At 46.0% G+C, this 17,822-nt stretch overlaps 2 protein-coding genes across 2 annotated transcripts; both read right to left on the bottom strand.

The window, feature by feature from the left end:
* Nucleotides 1-774: 774 nt before the first annotated feature.
* Nucleotides 775-14,553, bottom strand: kdm5a (lysine demethylase 5A). The gene is made up of 29 exons (XM_068586214.1): nucleotides 13,261-14,553; nucleotides 12,461-12,538; nucleotides 11,861-11,983; nucleotides 11,519-11,689; nucleotides 11,096-11,275; nucleotides 10,724-10,802; nucleotides 10,542-10,633; nucleotides 10,281-10,439; nucleotides 9,904-10,023; nucleotides 9,604-9,762; nucleotides 9,108-9,289; nucleotides 8,764-8,926; nucleotides 8,534-8,653; nucleotides 8,245-8,439; nucleotides 7,841-8,022; nucleotides 7,585-7,709; nucleotides 7,336-7,486; nucleotides 7,044-7,164; nucleotides 6,673-6,849; nucleotides 6,394-6,572; nucleotides 6,158-6,296; nucleotides 5,839-6,018; nucleotides 5,090-5,650; nucleotides 4,815-4,973; nucleotides 4,462-4,590; nucleotides 4,219-4,366; nucleotides 3,841-4,061; nucleotides 3,216-3,692; nucleotides 775-1,743 (listed from the first exon to the last, which is right to left on the bottom strand). Exons 1-29 carry the CDS (start codon nucleotides 13,405-13,407, stop codon nucleotides 1,399-1,401), a joined length of 5,262 nt encoding a protein of 1,753 aa, XP_068442315.1. The 5' UTR covers nucleotides 13,408-14,553; the 3' UTR covers nucleotides 775-1,398.
* Nucleotides 14,554-15,187: 634 nt separating this feature from the next.
* On the bottom strand, nucleotides 15,188-17,792 carry LOC137791351 (aldo-keto reductase family 1 member D1-like). Its single transcript, XM_068586220.1, has 9 exons — nucleotides 17,669-17,792; nucleotides 17,376-17,543; nucleotides 17,125-17,241; nucleotides 16,924-17,001; nucleotides 16,516-16,638; nucleotides 15,928-16,037; nucleotides 15,647-15,812; nucleotides 15,450-15,532; nucleotides 15,188-15,360 (listed from the first exon to the last, which is right to left on the bottom strand). Exons 1-9 carry the CDS (start codon nucleotides 17,759-17,761, stop codon nucleotides 15,318-15,320), a joined length of 981 nt encoding a protein of 326 aa, XP_068442321.1. The 5' UTR covers nucleotides 17,762-17,792; the 3' UTR covers nucleotides 15,188-15,317.
* Nucleotides 17,793-17,822: the final 30 nt, after the last annotated feature.

Here is a 17,822-nt window from a genome sequence, read left to right as displayed (position 1 = left end):
CAGTAGCAAACCCCCACCCCTCCACAGCACCACCCACAATCCCATGCCCTGCAGGCAGCATTCTTTCTCCACATTTACATATTCAAGTGTAAATCTTATGAAAGTGTTGCTTTTTCTTTTTTTTTCCCCACCTAAAAAAAATTAATCTGGGGACCATTTTGGAAAAACTGAGGGTTGCAAAATGGAAAATCTGAAAATAAGTGTGAAAAAAATTGGATCCGTTAATTAATTTGTTTTTCACAAAAGGCACATTTTCCACTGCTTATAACTGATTTGTTTTTTTTAAATGCAACATCGAAAATAACATTAATTAAAAAAATCTTCATGTCAAAGCCTCCACAACAACATGTCAACACATCTCTCCTCTAATTGAGCTTAACGAGTAACACAGGAAATGTGAAGATTTAACGGACAACTTGGAATCAACCTCTCAATGACACGGCCATAAATCACCTTGGAGCGCTCAGAACTTGACCCACCAATCATCCTGACATCCCCCCCAGGACACAAGAGCTCGGTTTCTTCTGCTTTACTACCCGCTTGTCTTAAAATGTGTATGACACCACACACCCACAACATTGCTCTTTTAAAATTCTACTTCTGCTTTGATTTGTTTGCAAGAATGTGTTATCTTGTCTTCCCTCCAGTTCTTTTCCAAGACAACAATACAAATATAAATGTTTAATTCCTATACATTCAACAAACGTTTCAGAAGGAAAAAAGAAGAAAAAACTAACTGATGACCATGAATTAAAAAAGCATCACAATTATCAATCATTTGACTAGGAATAGTTTATTAAAGGTGAGAAAACAAAAAAAGCCACAATCCATTTGTTTTAATTGCTTAAAAGTATGTACATTATAAATAATTCCACTACATTACAACCATTTGTGTTTTTCCTAGTCTGGAGTCCTACATATTGAGATGTTACTGACTGAAGGGCCACACGGAGGTTCAGGGCGTCCAGTAAAACACGACTGGGGACACATTTGTTTATTTGCCCGTTTGCACTGAATACAACAGCTGGAGTATTTGGGTGTTTTGTACTGGAAGTTAAGTGTACCAATGACGTGTTATTGTTTCCAGGGGAGGACCAGGAAGGAGCTGGTAGGGAGGACTAAGTCTGGACCCGTTTCAGCAGATCTTAGTGCTTGGAGAGGTAACGTTGCTAAAGCAATGCGGTGACAGCAGGACTCTCCTCTGAGTCCCAGATGCAAGGTATCTTCCTTCTTGTGCTCAATAATCAAGGCTGGTTTGTCCCTCCTCCTTCCGACTCAGTCATAAAGAGCTTTTGTTTAACAGGTTGAGAAGCTGAACCACTAGGTTTTGTGTTATGCTCATTGTGTGCGGTACAGTATTCAAACTAAGTCCTGGGCTGTTTGTTGTTGTTTTTAGCGCTAACTGCCCTGCTGAGGCTCTTGCTGCTGCTGCTGCTGCTGATGTGACGCTGCGGGGTTTAGAAGAGATGCGGTGGCGACGTGAGACCACGAGGCCACGACGGACGGCGGCGGCGGCGGCGGCAGACTCTGCACGCTGCACATCGACGTGGACAGCACCACGACGCTCTCCTCCTCTTCCTCCGCCACCACCTCCTCCACGGCCAATCCTAACCCCCCCTCCACGGCCTTCCCGGAGCAGTCCACGCAGATGTAGTCCTCGTTCTCGGCCATTTCGCACGACACGCCCACGCACACCTGGTGGAACCACTCGTCGCAGCCGCCGTCGCACTGCACCCAGTCCACCTGCGAAACGCACGAGGCAGACACGTGAGGAAACGAGGAAACATTTCGAAGAAGTGTGTAAAAGAACAAACACGTGGCTGTGCTTAGTCAAGCAAAACACACAATTTTTGCAGCAAACAGCCCGCTTGATGAATGTTTAACAGCAGGTGTTAAAGCTACAGGTCAGTCATTGTTTTTATTGATCTAATGTACGAGACGGTCTTGTGATTTACACATCGTAATGTCGCTATGTCTTGTCCTCCCACTGAGCTGCAAGCCCCCCAGTTCCTCTGCTGTGATTAGCTGCCCAGTTGGACACACAGGCGCCGGCGACTGGCCACTGGTTAACTCTGTGGGCGCGAACATCACCACATCCGTGTGTCCTGTTAATACGTTATGTGTAACTCTCCTTAAGGTGTTCCAGTGCTGTAATCAGCTGTTGATATATATATAAAGTTCCATGATGTTCACGCAGCAAGGCAAAACATAAAAAACATGTGTTATTCAGCGGGAGACGCCTGGGCGGTTTCAGACTTTTGAAATCGGATTTTACTGCTTCTGGGAGGCGGCGGTGTTACTGAGGGTCAAGAAGCGATCTAACTGCCACGGTGAACATCACAATCCTCCAACAGCGTTACAGAGCTACAAGTTCAGCTCCAATTTAACAGGACATCGAGTCCCATTTTAGTCAGTCAGTCAGTTTGCACTCGACGGGAGAAGTTTGTACCAAATTTGACCCAAAAACATAACATTGCGAAAGCATGAAAAGAACAGAAAAAAAGTTTGAAAAAGAAAAGAACACCAAAAGCCTACTTGGACCTGTAAAAATAGAGTGAACCTGTGTGGAAACACATCCAACTCCCAGAGGTGCGACATCTCAACCCACTGCGGCGTGTTCCTTCTGTGTGAAACGTCCAGCCTCGTGTACTTAACTTATATTGAGAATCTGTTTTCTCTGCATCATTGTAAACGGTTTTGAGTTTTGGACAATTGGTCGGACAGAATGAGACATATAGAGACATCACTTTGGGCTTTGGAAAGATGTGATAAGAATTGTTGACTCTTTTCTGACCTTTTATTTTTTTCTTCCATGAAACTAACTAATTGGAGGATTACATAACCATTTAAATAGTGAGTTGCAGCAGCTTTGGACTCAATGGCACCTTATGGAGTATACTAATTTACATTGGGACAATTATTACACACACTTTAGTCCATATTGCTCGTAAATGCAAAGACTTAGATTAATATTAATAACAGAACTGTTAGTTTTAAAACTGTGTGCAGTCACGTGTCGTCTGTTAATTGCTAAACTGAAGCAATCACTCATCTACGATCTCCCCTCTCCTCGTGCCTCTTTTACTGATATTTCTTGACAACACAATCTCAAGTGCTGAAACTCAGCTTTATATTTGTGTGAAAAAGATGCATTTCATCATCTAATCGCAAAGTTCAGGTAGCATATTTTCCCAAAAGCGGTGAAAAACACTCACCTTATCTTTACAGGGTCTCTGGCAGGTCTTAGATGCGCACACGGCGTTCTCGTCGTTGGAGTCCTCGGCCCCGGACCAGTCATACTTGGAGGGAATGTCGAGAATCTTCTTCTCCTTCCTCTTCTCCACCCCTTCCCTGACGGACTCTGCTTTGGCCGCCGCTTTCTCCTTTCTCTTCCTCTCCTTCTCCTCCTTGACCAACCGTTTGGCCAGCTGCTTCATCTCCCGGTTCTTGTCGAGGTTGAGCTTCAGTTTCTTCTTCTTGGGTTTGCCCCCGAGGCCCAGTTCCAGACCGACCCTTTTCAGCTCCTTGGACTTGGCTGGTCTTATTTCGCCCATTGCCGAGGCTCCACCGGCGGCGGCGGCCGCGGCCATCAGCATGTGGTGGTGCTCGGCTCTTTCGAGCTTCCGTTTCCTCTTCTTCTCTGAATCTTTAAGCTTGAGCTTCAGAGGCTTCTCCATCAGAGAGTCGTCAGGCTGTGGAAAAGGAAGGACAGACCAAATGAGATCGTTATTTCTAATACTGTACTTTATTTAACCTAAATTGACCGAAACATGATCTCAAAACTCGTTGCACGGCATTTGCCATCGAGCCACCAGGTTGCGTAATGAATGACCTCCCTACCTCCATGACCTGCAGGAATCTCTCCTCAGAGGGGGGATGCGTGGCCTGCAGGATCCTCCAGATGTGCTGGGTCTCATCCAGGGACACCTCCAGCAGATCTCCCAGCATCATCAGCTCCTCCAGCTGGGCCTTAGCCTGCGGGGACAGCTCCAGCACCGGCGGCTCCAGGCTGCGAGGTACCAGAGGGGTCTTGCGGGGCTGCTTTCTGGGCGTGCTCATGTCTGGAAAGTAAATATTGTGAGTGTGACACAATGAAGGGCAGGCATTTGTTACTAAACCAGAGACGCAAACAAAACCGGCATCTCTCAGAGGAGAGTAACTAAATGTGCATGTGACGGACGGACTTAAAGCAATCTTAGTCAGTGAACGTGGCCTCACTTTGCACACAGGACTTGGAGGCTGAGGAGTAGGCGTGTTCGGCGCAGAAGGAGGGCGTGGCAGCCGGCCACATGTGACTGACCACCTCCTCAGACTTAACAGGAATCTCCTCATCGCAGAAGAGGTAGGGCTTCACCTCGCCTGGGTCCTGCAACCAAACAGACAGAAACAGCGAGGAATTATACCAAAAAAATCCTGCTCGCGGACAGGCGGCTTGAGCAGCAGCCCCTTCGGCTCACATACCTTCATGTCGTAACCGTACGTCTCCCTTATGTCCTCGTCGGAGTCTGTCTCCTCGTCGTCGTAGTCCACGGATTGGCGAGGTGATGCGGCTCTGCTGAAACCGGACTGCTGGAAGGTCTGGATGTGGCCCTGACGAGGAACAGAGACGTGCATTTATTCACATTAGAGAGCCAGTCTGGTGGTTTACTTCACACATTAGTGCCCTCTTCTGGTGCGTTCTATTTTTACATACAAAGCTCCGGTGGAAACCACAAGAATTAAAGTCCACGCCTCAAAACAGCATTCCCAGAGTCTCACTGACGTACTGTACTGGAGCAGAAATTAGAACCAAGTCAAATCATTTTAAGATGTACCTGCAAGTCTGGGTTGGCAGCAGCCTTCTGCAGCTCTGCGTTGATGATCTTCTCGGTTTTCTCCCTCGCCGCCTGCTCCACCATGCGCTGGCTCAGCACCGACAGCTTTGCCAGGGCAGAGGACAGCTCCTCCGTGGCCAGAGATTGACGCGCTCGGTCCTGGTGGGACAGCAAGACCAGTGTGAGGAACGCCATTGAGTAGAGATCAAAAGAAAACAACCCCGGAAATGAATGAAGTGATCGACGTAGAACGGTACTGATCCGCGATCCCATACCTGCCAGCTCATTGCCCTCTCGGTCAAACACTGGAGGGCTTCTCCTTCTGGAAGACGCAACGGCAGTTTCTGCAGCGAAACCAACAGCGACAGGATGGTCTCTAGTCTCGGCCTCCGGGACCGCTGACACAGCGGGCACAGGAATTTGGAGTCTTTGCTATTGCTCTGCCAGCTCACGCCCGCCTTCTTCTGAGTTCCCGTCTTCGGCAGCGGCACGCAGGCTCCGTGGAACCAGTCCTTACAAAGCTCGCACTGCAACATGAAGCCGCTGGCCGTCTTTCGACACAGGCAGAACTTGACCTCCTCGATGCGGTCGGCCATGGCCATCTTGGCTAAATTGGCCGCGCGGAGAGAGTGGATGGCCTCCACTTCTTTATGCTCTTTGGATTTGAAGGCGGCTACAACGGTGGAAGGGTCTCGCACCTCTTCGAGGCTCTCCTCCAGGTCGCTGAGGGCGTCGGGGTCAAAGCCCCCCCTCTCCTTCTCCATGAGCTCCTTGACGCGTTTCCTCTTGCTCTTGCTGTTGCCGTAGATGCCGATGTCCACGCGAGGGCTGAGGACCTAAAAGATGAGGCGCACGGGACAGCAACAAAATAATAATACAGTAGTTAAGGCATCAATGTGATTTCGAGACTCCACAGCCCTTTCGTTGCATTTATTCGCCTTTAAGTTACCAAATACTCTCAACGTCAATTTTAAGATGAGAGGGACAAGCATCAAATTCAACTATATTTCCCCTGGTGTCCCACCTGGAGCAGTGTGTACGTGGAGTTCTTCTTGAGGAAGGTGCGTCCGGTCCTCTCCCTCCATGATCGAGCTGCGGCCACCTGAGACTCCACCTGGACCAGTGGATCGAGCCGGACCGGGATGGAGCGGCCTCTGGCCAGCAGGCTCTCCAGCTGCTCCAGGTAAGCATAGCTGCTGCCACTCTGTGTGAGGTGGAAACAGAAGAGAAGTTAGAAACATTTCAGCTGATGCCCATTGTTCACAGCAGCCAGACACTGATTAAGTCTCAATCAAAAGGTCCTAAAAGAGGAAATATGGCTTTAGATATGGGTCAGAAAGTACCTGAATGGCTTCCACCTTAGATGTCCAGTCCTTGGCCTTCAGTAGGGCCTCTCTGAGAGCCAAGATATTAGGTAGGTATGCTGGAATGTTCCTAGCTTCCAGCACAATGCTCTCCAAGGTCACCATGCTGTGTCGAGGCCTGGGGTTATTGCAGGACAGACAGGCATGGGTCCATCAATTAGGAAGGTGAAAATATCCGCTTAGACTTTCACAGATGCGTCTGTGTGAACCCTTACCTGGCCTGCAGGCAGGCGCGGGCCTTATCCTCCCATCTCTCGGAGACAGTGAGGATCTCCTGCAGCTCGGCCATGGCCTTCTCTACTGCGTGGTGGGGGGCAAGGCCCACCCCGGAGTCTATCAACCTCTTCATCAGCTCCAGGGTGACGCGGTGAGGCTCGGCCAGGGTGACGCGCACCTGGGAAATAATGATGAGGACGGCAACGTGTTACATGAGGGCGCAATTCTGACAACTAGGGCCAAAACACACAAGGTCCGAGGGTGTTGTAGTAGCCAACCTCATCAAGCCAGCGGGCCTGCTGGAGCTCCTGTTTCAGTCGGGGCAGCTCTGGCAGCTCCACGTCCAGGCCACTGCCCAGGTCTAATAGCGCCTGCAGCTTGGAGGAATCGGGCATCTCGTCTGACAGCGCCACCTGGGCTCGCTCGTGGAAGTCCTCCACATTCTCCAGTAGCTCCTGGGGACATGCGAAGAGACAGACACATTGTGAGTAAATGGAAAATGCAATACTATTGATGGATAGAAGGGTGTTTTTATAGGAGTTAGGAGGGAAAATAGGAGGTGAGGAAGAGACTAAAAGGAAGTGAATCAAGGTGTGAACTGTATTTCATTGATAACCTGAGCCAGTACATAGGTATTGAGCGGACTCACCTTGACTTGTCTGGCCTGGCTGATGATGCAGGGCAGCCTGTAGAGCTGATCCACGAAGGCCTTGAGCTCATCCACCGTCAGCTTGGTACGGTTACGACTGCTCTCGGAGCGCAGACGGGTGCTGCAGACGCACATGGAAAAAAATAGTGACGGCTTAGTTCAACTTTGAACCGGCGCAGATAGAGTATTGATTTACAATCGGAAAAAGAGAAATGTCCATTCATGCCGGGTTATCAGTACATTGCTTTTCTGTTGGATGACATTAAGGCTTCGTGTGTCCATGTCCACTGACCTGTGCCGTTGTTTGCGGCTGAGGAGCAGCTGAGCTACAGAGGAGCACGTCTCTGCCTCTTTCACCATCTCTCTCAGGCGTCGGAACAACGCTTTCTCGGGATACTTCCTGTCCTCTGCGTCCTCCAGCAAAACCTTGAGCTCAATGAGATCTATGGGACACACGAAAAAAGAAGGGAAAATAATCACGCAATGGCATAAAGAGATGTGCGGTATGTACATATGTTGTAGTAGCATTTAAGTTTGTAACCTTTCTTGTTTTTCTGGTCGGCAGCCAAGGCCTCTGTGACTCTCTTTGCCCAGGTGTCATAAGACTGAGCTCGTGTCTTAACCCCATACAGCATGGACGGAAACTCCTCCAGATCATAGCGATACCTGAAATACATCACGCAGATATATATACTTGTGTATGAATATCAAGGCCTAAACAAATTGGATTTATTGACGGCGTGCCGCTCATGCACGTGCTATGCTGTTAGACATGGTTTGTACATCAGATCGCTTACCGAAGACACTTGTTGCCGAGTGGGCAGTCGCAGAGATCTGCTGCGTGGTTGAGGCAGACCAGTCGGTCGGGGCTGCAGGAACAGGTCAGCGCAGACAGGAAACAGGTCGTCTTGCACTTGTAACACTGGCGCTCATCGTCGGGTAACAGCTCAAAAACCTCCTGCTCTGACGACAGCACCCCCTGTACATGAGCAGAGGAGAGCACGGATGAGTCCATCTCTGAACATACCGCCACAATATCAAACTGGCCATTTGATACGGGACACAGGATAGACCCCAGTCGAGGCTATTGACGGATATACTAAACTACAGGTGTGGCACAAGTTCTAAGCCACATAACTCCCAATCACCCAGAACTTCTTTATGCATAAATTGAGCACAAAAAAAAGACAAAGACATTTACTATTTCCTGGACCGCCTGTCTGAGTTTTGTCTCCTCCTCCATCATTTTTCCCATTTCCTTGCAGACGGCAGCGGCCAGCTCCACATCAAGACTTTCTGGATCTGCAGCCATCTTGCACAGCAGCTCCTCGTGGGAGAAGACGCAGTAGCGGTGGAGCCGCCGGTAATGGGCCACACACTGACGACCCATCGGTAACTGAGGTAGGGCATGTGTGAACAAAACGTTTCAATGTATCTATTGTATGATTTCTTTTCTAATAAATGGAATAAGTATATGCTTTTCCCCTCACCCAGTCAGCGGTGCAGAAGTTAACGGCCTCTGCGAAGTTGTAGCCCTGGTTGAAGCCGCTGTGATAGGCCCTGGGGAAGGTCACCACAAACTCCCCTGCACACTGATTGGTCCTGTACACCTGAGGGAGAAAGTATGCACACATGTAACAACACACAAATAACCAACAAGGACCACACGACCGTCTAATCAGATCGCACCACACAAAACATCATGGCTCAGACTACGTACGGGGACACCGTGCTCCATGAGGACGTTGGGATTCATGATGGTGACCAGTTGATGGAGGAGGTCCGGCTGGGAGTCAAACAGCTCTGGGGCCAGCTTTTTCATTACGGCCTCCAGCTTTTCTGCTGCAGAGGCCGGCACTCCGTACCACGTCTTCGGTTCACCCCTGGAGAGCAAAGCGTTAACGTTAAAGATATTCCGCTGATTCCCTTTTCACACAAGTGGACCCGAATATAGTTAGTTTTTACAAGCATGAATAATTCAATAAGTTTACAATTGTCTGCAGGATGTTTTTGTTGTCAATAGTGTACTTTTCACCAACCATACATGTGTCAGAATTGTCTCACCAGTGCAGGAAGTTGATGGAGTAGCTCCAGTGGTCCTCGATGTGCCAGCAGAACGAGGAGAAACACATGCCCACATAGAGCCAGGGCACCTTCATCCCCGAGATGTCCACATTGATGTGGGTGAGCACCGACTGCTCCAGCACTGACATGTTATTCAGGTTCCAGCCTGAGTTGGCATACTCCTAATCGGAGAAGAAACAAAGTGCTTTCTTTCACTTCAGGGCAGATGTCCTCTTTTTACTTAATGTACCGCCATTAAGTAAAAAGAAAAAAGGCTTTGAGGCGATGTGTGAGATGGAAGTCTGATGAATAAATAGGCCTGGTAATGCCTTTCGGACCCTGGGGCATCCCCATCAAAAAGTACTTTGCTGGTTATAAACCTCTGATAGATGAGTGGGGCTTCTATTAAAGCTCATATGCGCCACTTAACTCAAAAAGTTTAGAAAAATACAAACGGACACAGTTTACAGAAAACATAAAGTAACAATCTGCTCACCTCCTCGTCTCCCAGTAGCCTTCTTTTACCGTCCCTGACGGGAAAGCCGCTGCCCACTTCCTTGGAGCTGATGTCAGCTCCGTACTCCACGATGACATCCTCCTCGATGCTGCTGACCAGGCGCCAGAACTCTTTCTCCACCAACTCCGTGGGGACCATCTGAAGGCACAAGGCGGAAATAATGAAAATCGCACGCCTTCTCTCAATGGGGGAAAAAGCCTGCGACACATTTAACCTCTAATTGTTAGAGCTGATGGAAGCAGCACACATACTCCAGCTCACTGGGTGGATTTTACATACATGAACGGGCATGTTGAAGTAGTCAGACTTGAAGTGGTCGGCCATTTCACCAAAGCTCTGCAGACTGTACTCCCTCACGGCCTGCTCGAAGCCAAACGCCTCCCTGGGTTTACTGCACTCCTGTGAAGGAAGAGTCATGATAATAGAAATTTACATCATGTGCATTATGCATACAGGGCTTGAATATGTAATTGAAAGAGGAGGACATTGACAACAACGCTTATCATTCGTTAGCTCAAAAAGACATTTAGACATTCATTCTAAATGTTAATACGATTTTTTTGTGCATTTGTACAAACCAGAATCTAAAATGTAGCTATTCATTGATTTAATCTTTCTTTAAAAATATTTGACTGGCCAGATCTTTCACCCCTCACCTCAGCGACACACTTAGGGCAGCGCCAGTCCCCCTTGGGAACGTCCTGTAGCGGCGGGATGAGGCAGAAGGTGTGGTAGCTGTCGTCACAGCCATCGCAGAGCAGGAGCCGGTCCTCCTCGTCGCCCCGCCCACACACCAGGCAAAGGTACAGGTCGATCTGGGAGGGAAATCGCCACAGAACACACGGAGGTGGTCACGACCCAGAGACCCTCACAAGATACAATACACACCAAACACCAGGAAATGAACTGGCACTCACAAAGTTAACCTCCAGGGTCTCCTTGCGCGGTCTCATTTTAATGGCGAAGGCCTGAGCTTTGAGGTGACGCTGCTTCTTGGTGAATCCGTCATCTAAAAAGGAGGGAAAGCAGCAACGTGTGAGAATAGAAATACTCACAGTAACACTGCTGACTTTGTGTTCAAGCAGAAAATGTTACTTACCAGCTGATACAATCTCCAAGCCAACCATCTTGGGATTTGTACCGAAGATCTTGAGGCCTTTTGGCTCCTTGTTTTCCCGCTAGAGAAAGACAACATAAGCAGACTCTGAAACAAAGGAACTCTGCTAAAAGGGCAGATGTCAGACGGCCTCTGGGCCTGCACTGCTGAAACAGCGATGCTCAAACCAAAAGGAATAAATAACACTATGTAAAGTACTTAAAATTATATTTAACTAGATTAATGTATTAAATATAATAAAATATATATAACAGATTATGACACTTTTGAGATCCGCTTGGCAAAACGTTTATACGATGTGTAATAATCTCCTCCCCAAGTTTCTATACTACAAAAGTATTTTTCCCCATTTACCTCAGACTTAAGGCGCCTGGAGCGTCTCTCAGGCAGAAGCCGCTCTTTAGTCTGCATTGGATCACCCTCTCCATCTTTTTCTTCCTCATCATCTTGCTCCTCTTCCTCCTCTGCCTCGTCACCGACTCCCTCATCCACCTCTTCTTCGTCGTCTCCTTCCTCGTATAGCCGCTGAATGCCCTGGTTGGAGAAAGGAGTGGAGTGAAAACAAGTTGAGCTTTCCAGCCTTTTAAAATCGGTCCATTGAAGGTTTTGACATAATGTGTGCAAGTTTGGTTAATGTGTCAGTATAAAACAATTCTAGACGGAAAATTCAGAGGGACGCTGGGCCAAAAAAACAAAAGTACTCAAAAAAAAACTAAATAGCAGAATAAAATCACCCACTCAGACTGTGTTAGCTTCTGTTAAATGAGCAGCACTCACAGTCAGTGTGGCCCCAGACTGGAAGAGCTCATATGGATAAAGGATCCTCTCATAGTGGGAGCGCAGCAGCGAGCCAGTGCCTTTTCCAGATGGGAAGCCCATCCTGCTGGCCACTTTGGACCACCTCTTCTCCTTACACGCGGTCTCAAAACCGCCCTCAGAGGACACAATCTGAAACACACAGGTGTCCGATGTGAGCATTTATTCATAGCTTTAAGAACAACAGCAAAAATGAATAGCCAAGTGCAAAACACAAGTTAAAGACACAGGAAACTGGCTAAAATTAAAGATTTTTAGATTTCTTTTTTTGTTGTTGTCAAAAACCAATTGATCTTGTTGTACCTTGCTGAGCTGGTAGAGATCCAGCACTTTCCTCTCCACGTGAGGAAATCGGGTCTTGGATCCCTGCAGCTCCCAGAACTTTGCGATTTGATCGAGAAAGTTGAGCTTCACCCGAGTGAGGGCCTGGACATGCAGGAAAGAGAGGAGAGAGAGCTCTAAATGTAGACTACTGTTTTGCTTTTATGAACACGGGACACCTCAGGCAAAATTACATTTGAATGGCTGCACACTGATACGCCACCATACTGTGAAAACCTTAGGACCCCCACAAAGGAGCCGTCCTGCTGCTCTCGCTCTACACGACGTTAAACAACATGAAAGGGAATAGAAGGCTTGAAAAAACACACAGCTCAACAGGTGCAAGGCGGAAGACATTGTAGGTGGAGTCTGCATAGTTCTATCCGGGGAGTTTGTTGCATAATAAATTCAGCACATTTTGAAGCAGCATTTCCTGGTTTCTGGCAAACGTATTAATCAAAATGCACAGCAGTTTAAATAATGTCCAAACTACATGTCCCCTCTGGCTGCTATCCATAAAGCAGCGTCTGTGACGTGCCCTCATTCAAAGGTTATCGGATGCAACTTCTTCACAAAACTCACCTCAAGTTCATTCAGTCTTTGTACTCGAGGAGTGAAGTGAAAGTTGCGCACATCGCAGGCAAAGGGAGGCTGCCAGTCCTGATAGACAAGAAATTACAATCATTAACGCATCCCCAATCAATGAGGAAATGACAGCAACAACAACAACAACAACAACACACAAACTTGGAACAAATAAGTGTTTCCCTAAAGAAGAGCACCAGCAGACATTAAACTGACTATTTATTACATAACACTCATAGTCTACATAGTGCAGTTTGCAGCCTATCTTTACAGGACCACCCCTGCATAAATATGGCCAATTTAAAAATATTATTCATATACCATGTTGTATATCCTGGAAGAGTATTGATGTTTTGCTGGCCACACAGACATATGGAAAATATAAATATACTATAAGTGATCGCTTGGGAGTCTGTATAACAGCGTAAATATTGGTTTATAGTCTGACAGGCCCGCGTGCAGCCCCAGTGTCGCATCTTCGCAGCTAACGTCACAATCACAGTACGAGGAAAAACAAAAACAAAGGAATTGTGACCGGAACTGTTGAACACATTTCGCCAGTCCAAAAACTTTTCTGTATATTAAAAAAGGGAAACAAAAAAAAGGTCACCGAAGTACACAATGTGCACAGTTTGTGTGCAAAGAAAACAAGCCGTATTTGACCTCTAATGGAGTAATGGGAACTATTAACGTCGCTGCCGATCGCAGGACCCACACAGGCCTCCGTCTACGCAGGAGCATAACAGGCAAAATCGTTACGTTTTATTTCAATGTTTGAGGATAAGATGAGAGTTTACCTCGGGGGGTCGGATCTTGCAGATGCCCGTTTTCTCTGCGATGGGTCGGATCTTGTTGATGTACCCTAAAGGGTCCGAGAAATCCTCCCAGCTCGGCTCAAACACCGGGCATTCTGGAGGGGGTACGAACTCAGCAAATGCCGACATGTTGGTGTGGTTGGTGCAAGTGAAACACACTTTATTAAAACAAATTTAAAAAATGAAATGTTTGTGATTTTTAAAAAAACAAAACAAAAAATGCACCGAGTTGAGCTCAACCGTCCATGATTATTTCCAATAATTGTCGTCTTGGGGAACTTCCTCCGTGTCCGTCATGATCCTTCAAATATCTCGAATAACTATTCACTTCAATGACATGGCATCCCCGTCGCGAATCTTGATCTCATCTTTGAAGGTTGAATGCAAGAATACATCAACAAGAGCCGCTAATGATCAGCGTCTTGCCATCGTCCGTAAACAGCGGGCCGGGGGCCAAGCCGGGGGCCGGGGTTCGCCACCACCAACCACCACTCCCCTACCTGGGACGGAGGGCAGGGTTCGTCCGAGGCGCCATCGTTCCTTCTTGACAAACGACAACTTCCCAAATAAATCCACTCCGTGGTGAGGACCGTGGGCCAGGGAGGCGATCACGGGATTAGAAAAGAAGTTTGGAAACCGAAGCACTCCGGCTTTGTCATGACACCGCTGGCTGCGATATTACGTTGCGCGAGCTAGCATCGCTCCGTCTATGTACCTGTGCAATGCGTGGTTTCTTCACGATGATGCATTTCCAACAAAGTTATCCACGGCTGGATTAGTCCCGCGGCTAGCTGCTGCTGCTGATGTCCATTAGCTAACGTAATCACGCTTGCTCAGCGGGCGTCCCAAAAAAAAAAATATCTCTCGCCTCCACGTCCGCTTCTTCCGAGCATCCGATAGCTAAGACCCGGAGCTGGACCACAACAAGGAGGTGGCTAGTAGCAGGCGTACATTGTTTACGATGTGCCTTCTGTCCGCACGACAGCCCTCATTCATTGCATTCAAGCGTCGGAGGCGCTGGAGAAACTAGCACACAGCTAATCTGGTGTCGCTCAAATCAGTTTAGCTGCCGCTGCTCATTGCGCAGCTAACATTGACGTGAGCGGAGAAAGTCGGCTGAGTGGGACAGTCCGCCGTGGGTTTAGTGGGTGAATCTGAATCACGTAGAAACGGGGGATCTAATCCTGTTGCTTTGTTCTGTCGGGTGTCTCTCCCCGTGTAATATAACGTCGTCCACAGGTAGTGTATCCGCATTAGCCAACGTGCTAGCTACAACTAGCAAGGTTGGATAGCTGTTGTGGTGCCTTCAACAACACTCGGAAACGTCTTACTACTTCCGAGTTCGCAGGTGGCAGTCAGCGTATTGCCTGGAAATTTAAATCTACAACAACTTTGTACCAGAAACGGCAGATAATGGCTGCTATTGTATGTTAAATCAGTAAAACGAAGTGAAAACACTCTGTAATTAGGAATACATGTGGTCGCATTACGTGTTACGACCCCACTTGGCACGGCTGCTATCTAGACGCCAAACGTCGAGTTCACCTTTCAGAGATTTTGACAGCCATTTGTACCACTTATTGAGGACACGTCAATGGATTTGACTGAAAATGTACTACGGCACCTGAAGGCAGCATTATATCTTAAAGGTTCACGTTAAATTTCAGCCAAACGCTTGATCTAATTTACTATTTACTGCTCAATCTAAAATGGCACACTCATAAATAGCCGTTGTTGTAAAAAATACAACAACAATAACCGACTGCGGTTTCTCGAACAACTTACAAACAGCAGGAGCCAGCCTCCACTTCCGTCGATAATGCGTTTCCCATATGTCTTTAACTCAACCACAAAGACTTGCAATGAAAATATAAAACATTATGGTCTTTAATACAATCAATTCCATCATTAAAGTAAATTATACAGAAATACTTTATGAAATGCACAATACTATCAAAATTCTTTGGAAGTAAAGGCACAAAATGTGAATGCCTGCTTATTGGATCAAATTTAATTGAAGTCTTGACATCTGTCGTCATCTAGTAGTCATCATGAAATGGATACTCTGGGTGATCAGACCACCTGTTGGGTGAATAAATATTAATAGTATTTAATTCTTAATTTCTTACAGGAACACAACATAACACAGTATTGTAGCCCGCCATACTCACATGAGAAGCTCCACAAAACGAATGTTCTTGTTCAATCCCTCAATTGCCTTCATTTCAGCATCAGAAAGAGAGAAGTCGAATATCTGCAGTATTGAAGATAAAAACACATTTAATGTATTCCCTCTTTTTCTCGAGGATCTGTTGCAGGCTCTATACCTGGTATGCTGGTTGTCTAAACTGATGCCATACAAACACACCTGAAAGTTCTCCTTAATGCGAGCCTGGTTGAAGCTCTTTGGGATGACCACCACTCCACGCTGTACATTGAACCTCAACGCCACCTGGGCTGTGTTCTTGTTGTACTTTTTAGCAATTGATGCCAGCAGCTCATCTTCCAACAATGGGGGACATTTTAGGTTTACCCTGTTGAAATGATTGATATTTTATGCTGACACTGCAAACAACATTTTCAGGTCACATGAATGGTAATGATTCAGTTGTATCCTCAACGACATTTATATCATTTTCTCTCCCATACCACGATGCATCTCTAGATGTCCCCAGAGGGCTGTATCCCACAATGACAATATCTTTTTGCTGGCAGTACTTAAGCAAATTTGGCTGAGTGAAGTAGGGGTGGCATTCAATCTGTAGTTAAAAAGGGAGGGGAAAGCACAAATATTTGTTTTTCAGTTGCTGAAGAAAGACCATATTTTTTTATGTGAACATTAGCCAATATGTATTTATACTAATACACAATATTAATATACTGTTCATAATAGTTATATGTATTTTGTCTGTGTGTTTATATATAGTAAAGTATTGTGGATGTTTTTACTGTTTTCTACTGTTTCTTATTTATATTACTGTACTTATATTGGTTTGATTTTTTTTCCTATGTCTCCTGTGTGCACTTTACCCTGTTTAATGCTGTAATCCTGCCAATTCCCCTCACTGCTGGACTATTAAAGGAATATCTAATCCAATCTAATCTTGTTGTCTAATAGGACATTGCTACAGTTTAAAAAAATACTATCTGTTTAGCATAATTCTAAGTCACTGACTTTTCTCATGTTTGTTTCATTGGCCTCATTAGGAGAGGATATGCTACGATCCTGTCCTTTACCTGGTTTGACACAGGCTTGTGTTTCAGCCCCGGCTTGTTAAGGATCAACTCAAGTTGTCTCTTGTTGAAGTTGGATACTCCGAGAGACTTTATCAGTCCGGCATCTTTGCAAGCCTCCAAAGCCTGTCAACACCGTAAAAAAAAAAAAAGAGCACAGTCATTAAGCAACACATTAGACTTTGAACAGATAGATTTTACAGGCACACAACACAGGAGACTGACCTTCAGCACAATCCTGTTATTCCAGTGCTAAGTGTCACTTTTGACCTTGGAAGTTTGAATCTAATATGGGTGTGAATTAATGGATTTGTAGACTTGAGCGGAGAGAAAAAAGCAGAGCTGATTGTCATATTTAATTTTCTAATTAGTTTGTGTGTTCTCCTTGAATTCTTTACAAACAAGCCTCACCTCCCATGTGGCACAGAGATCTGTCTCGTGATAAATCCATTTCCCGTCCTCATCTTTGGGGTAAAATGTATCTCCTGGCTTCAGAAAATAAATGCAAATTAAGCGAGTGGAAATGATTAATAATAATAATAAAATGCAATAATAAAATGTAAACAAGAAAAATAAACTATTTTTATAATTTTTCATTAAATACACACATACCTTAAAGGCTGTGGGCATTTCGACAATGTAGAGGTCGACATATTCCAGCTGTAATGTCTTCAAAGTTTTCTCCAAAGCAGGTCGCACCAGATCTGGGGAATGGAACGTGTTCCACAACTGCATTATTAGTGCAGACAGAAAATGTATTAGTTTTGTTGTGTAGCAGTTACTTTTCAGCAATGAAGTTTGTTGTGGGCAAAAGTCTACTAGTCATGCCAAAACACAAACACAAACAAGAAAACTTTTCAAACCTTCCCACAGTAGAAGATGTCCTCTCTCTTCACAAATCCATCTGCAATTTTGTCCCTTATAGCTTGTCCCACCTCATGTTCATTTAAATAGACCAAAGCCCCATCAAAGTGTCTGTACCCTGTTTCAATTGCCAATTTGACGGATTCATATGCAGTTCCTTTCGGCGTCTATAAAATAAAATAAAATGAAATATTTAATAGTATCTTTGAAGATCACTCGTGATTTTGATTGTTAGACTAACATGTAAATTATTATTGAATGTCCAATAACCTGGTTAAATACTATGTCTTACCGTGCGGGGGTCCCCATAAGTTCCCAGTCCCATTAAAGGTATGCTGTTTCCATCACTCAGAGGAATGGAGTGACTCTCAGCAGTCAAGTCCATGTTTTTCAAAGTGTAAGTGGTCAAGGGCAAACTTTCCTAATGCTACTTGTATATGTATCTT

This window comes from Clinocottus analis, unplaced genomic scaffold, assembly GCF_023055335.1.
Source record: "Clinocottus analis isolate CAN_PGR_092001 unplaced genomic scaffold, fCliAna1.0.p SCAF_20, whole genome shotgun sequence".
Lineage (NCBI taxonomy): Eukaryota > Metazoa > Chordata > Actinopteri > Perciformes > Cottidae > Clinocottus > Clinocottus analis.
Note: the sequence above shows the minus strand (reverse complement) of the source record. Positions and strands in the feature narration are given on the sequence as shown.

What these genes read in the sequence shown, in the direction of transcription:
- kdm5a (XM_068586214.1), bottom strand. Translation starts at nt 13,407, where the DNA reads ATGTCGGCATTTGCTGAGTTCGTACCCCCTCCAGAATGCCCGGTGTTT. An exon ending in ATCTCTACCAGCTCAGCAAG is followed by an intron (nt 11,690 to 11,860) that starts GTACAACAAGAT and finishes TGTGTGTTTCAG; the next exon opens with ATTGTGTCCTCTGAGGGCGG. An exon ending in CGTACGGTTACGACATGAAG is followed by an intron (nt 4,367 to 4,461) that starts GTATGTGAGCCG and finishes GTTTGGTTGCAG; the next exon opens with GACCCAGGCGAGGTGAAGCC.
- LOC137791351 (XM_068586220.1), bottom strand. Translation starts at nt 17,761, where the DNA reads ATGGACTTGACTGCTGAGAGTCACTCCATTCCTCTGAGTGATGGAAAC. An exon ending in CTTATGGGGACCCCCGCACG is followed by an intron (nt 17,544 to 17,668) that starts GTAAGACATAGT and finishes TTTATTTTATAG; the next exon opens with ACGCCGAAAGGAACTGCATA. An exon ending in ACAAGCCTGTGTCAAACCAG is followed by an intron (nt 16,038 to 16,515) that starts GTAAAGGACAGG and finishes TTTTAACTACAG; the next exon opens with ATTGAATGCCACCCCTACTT.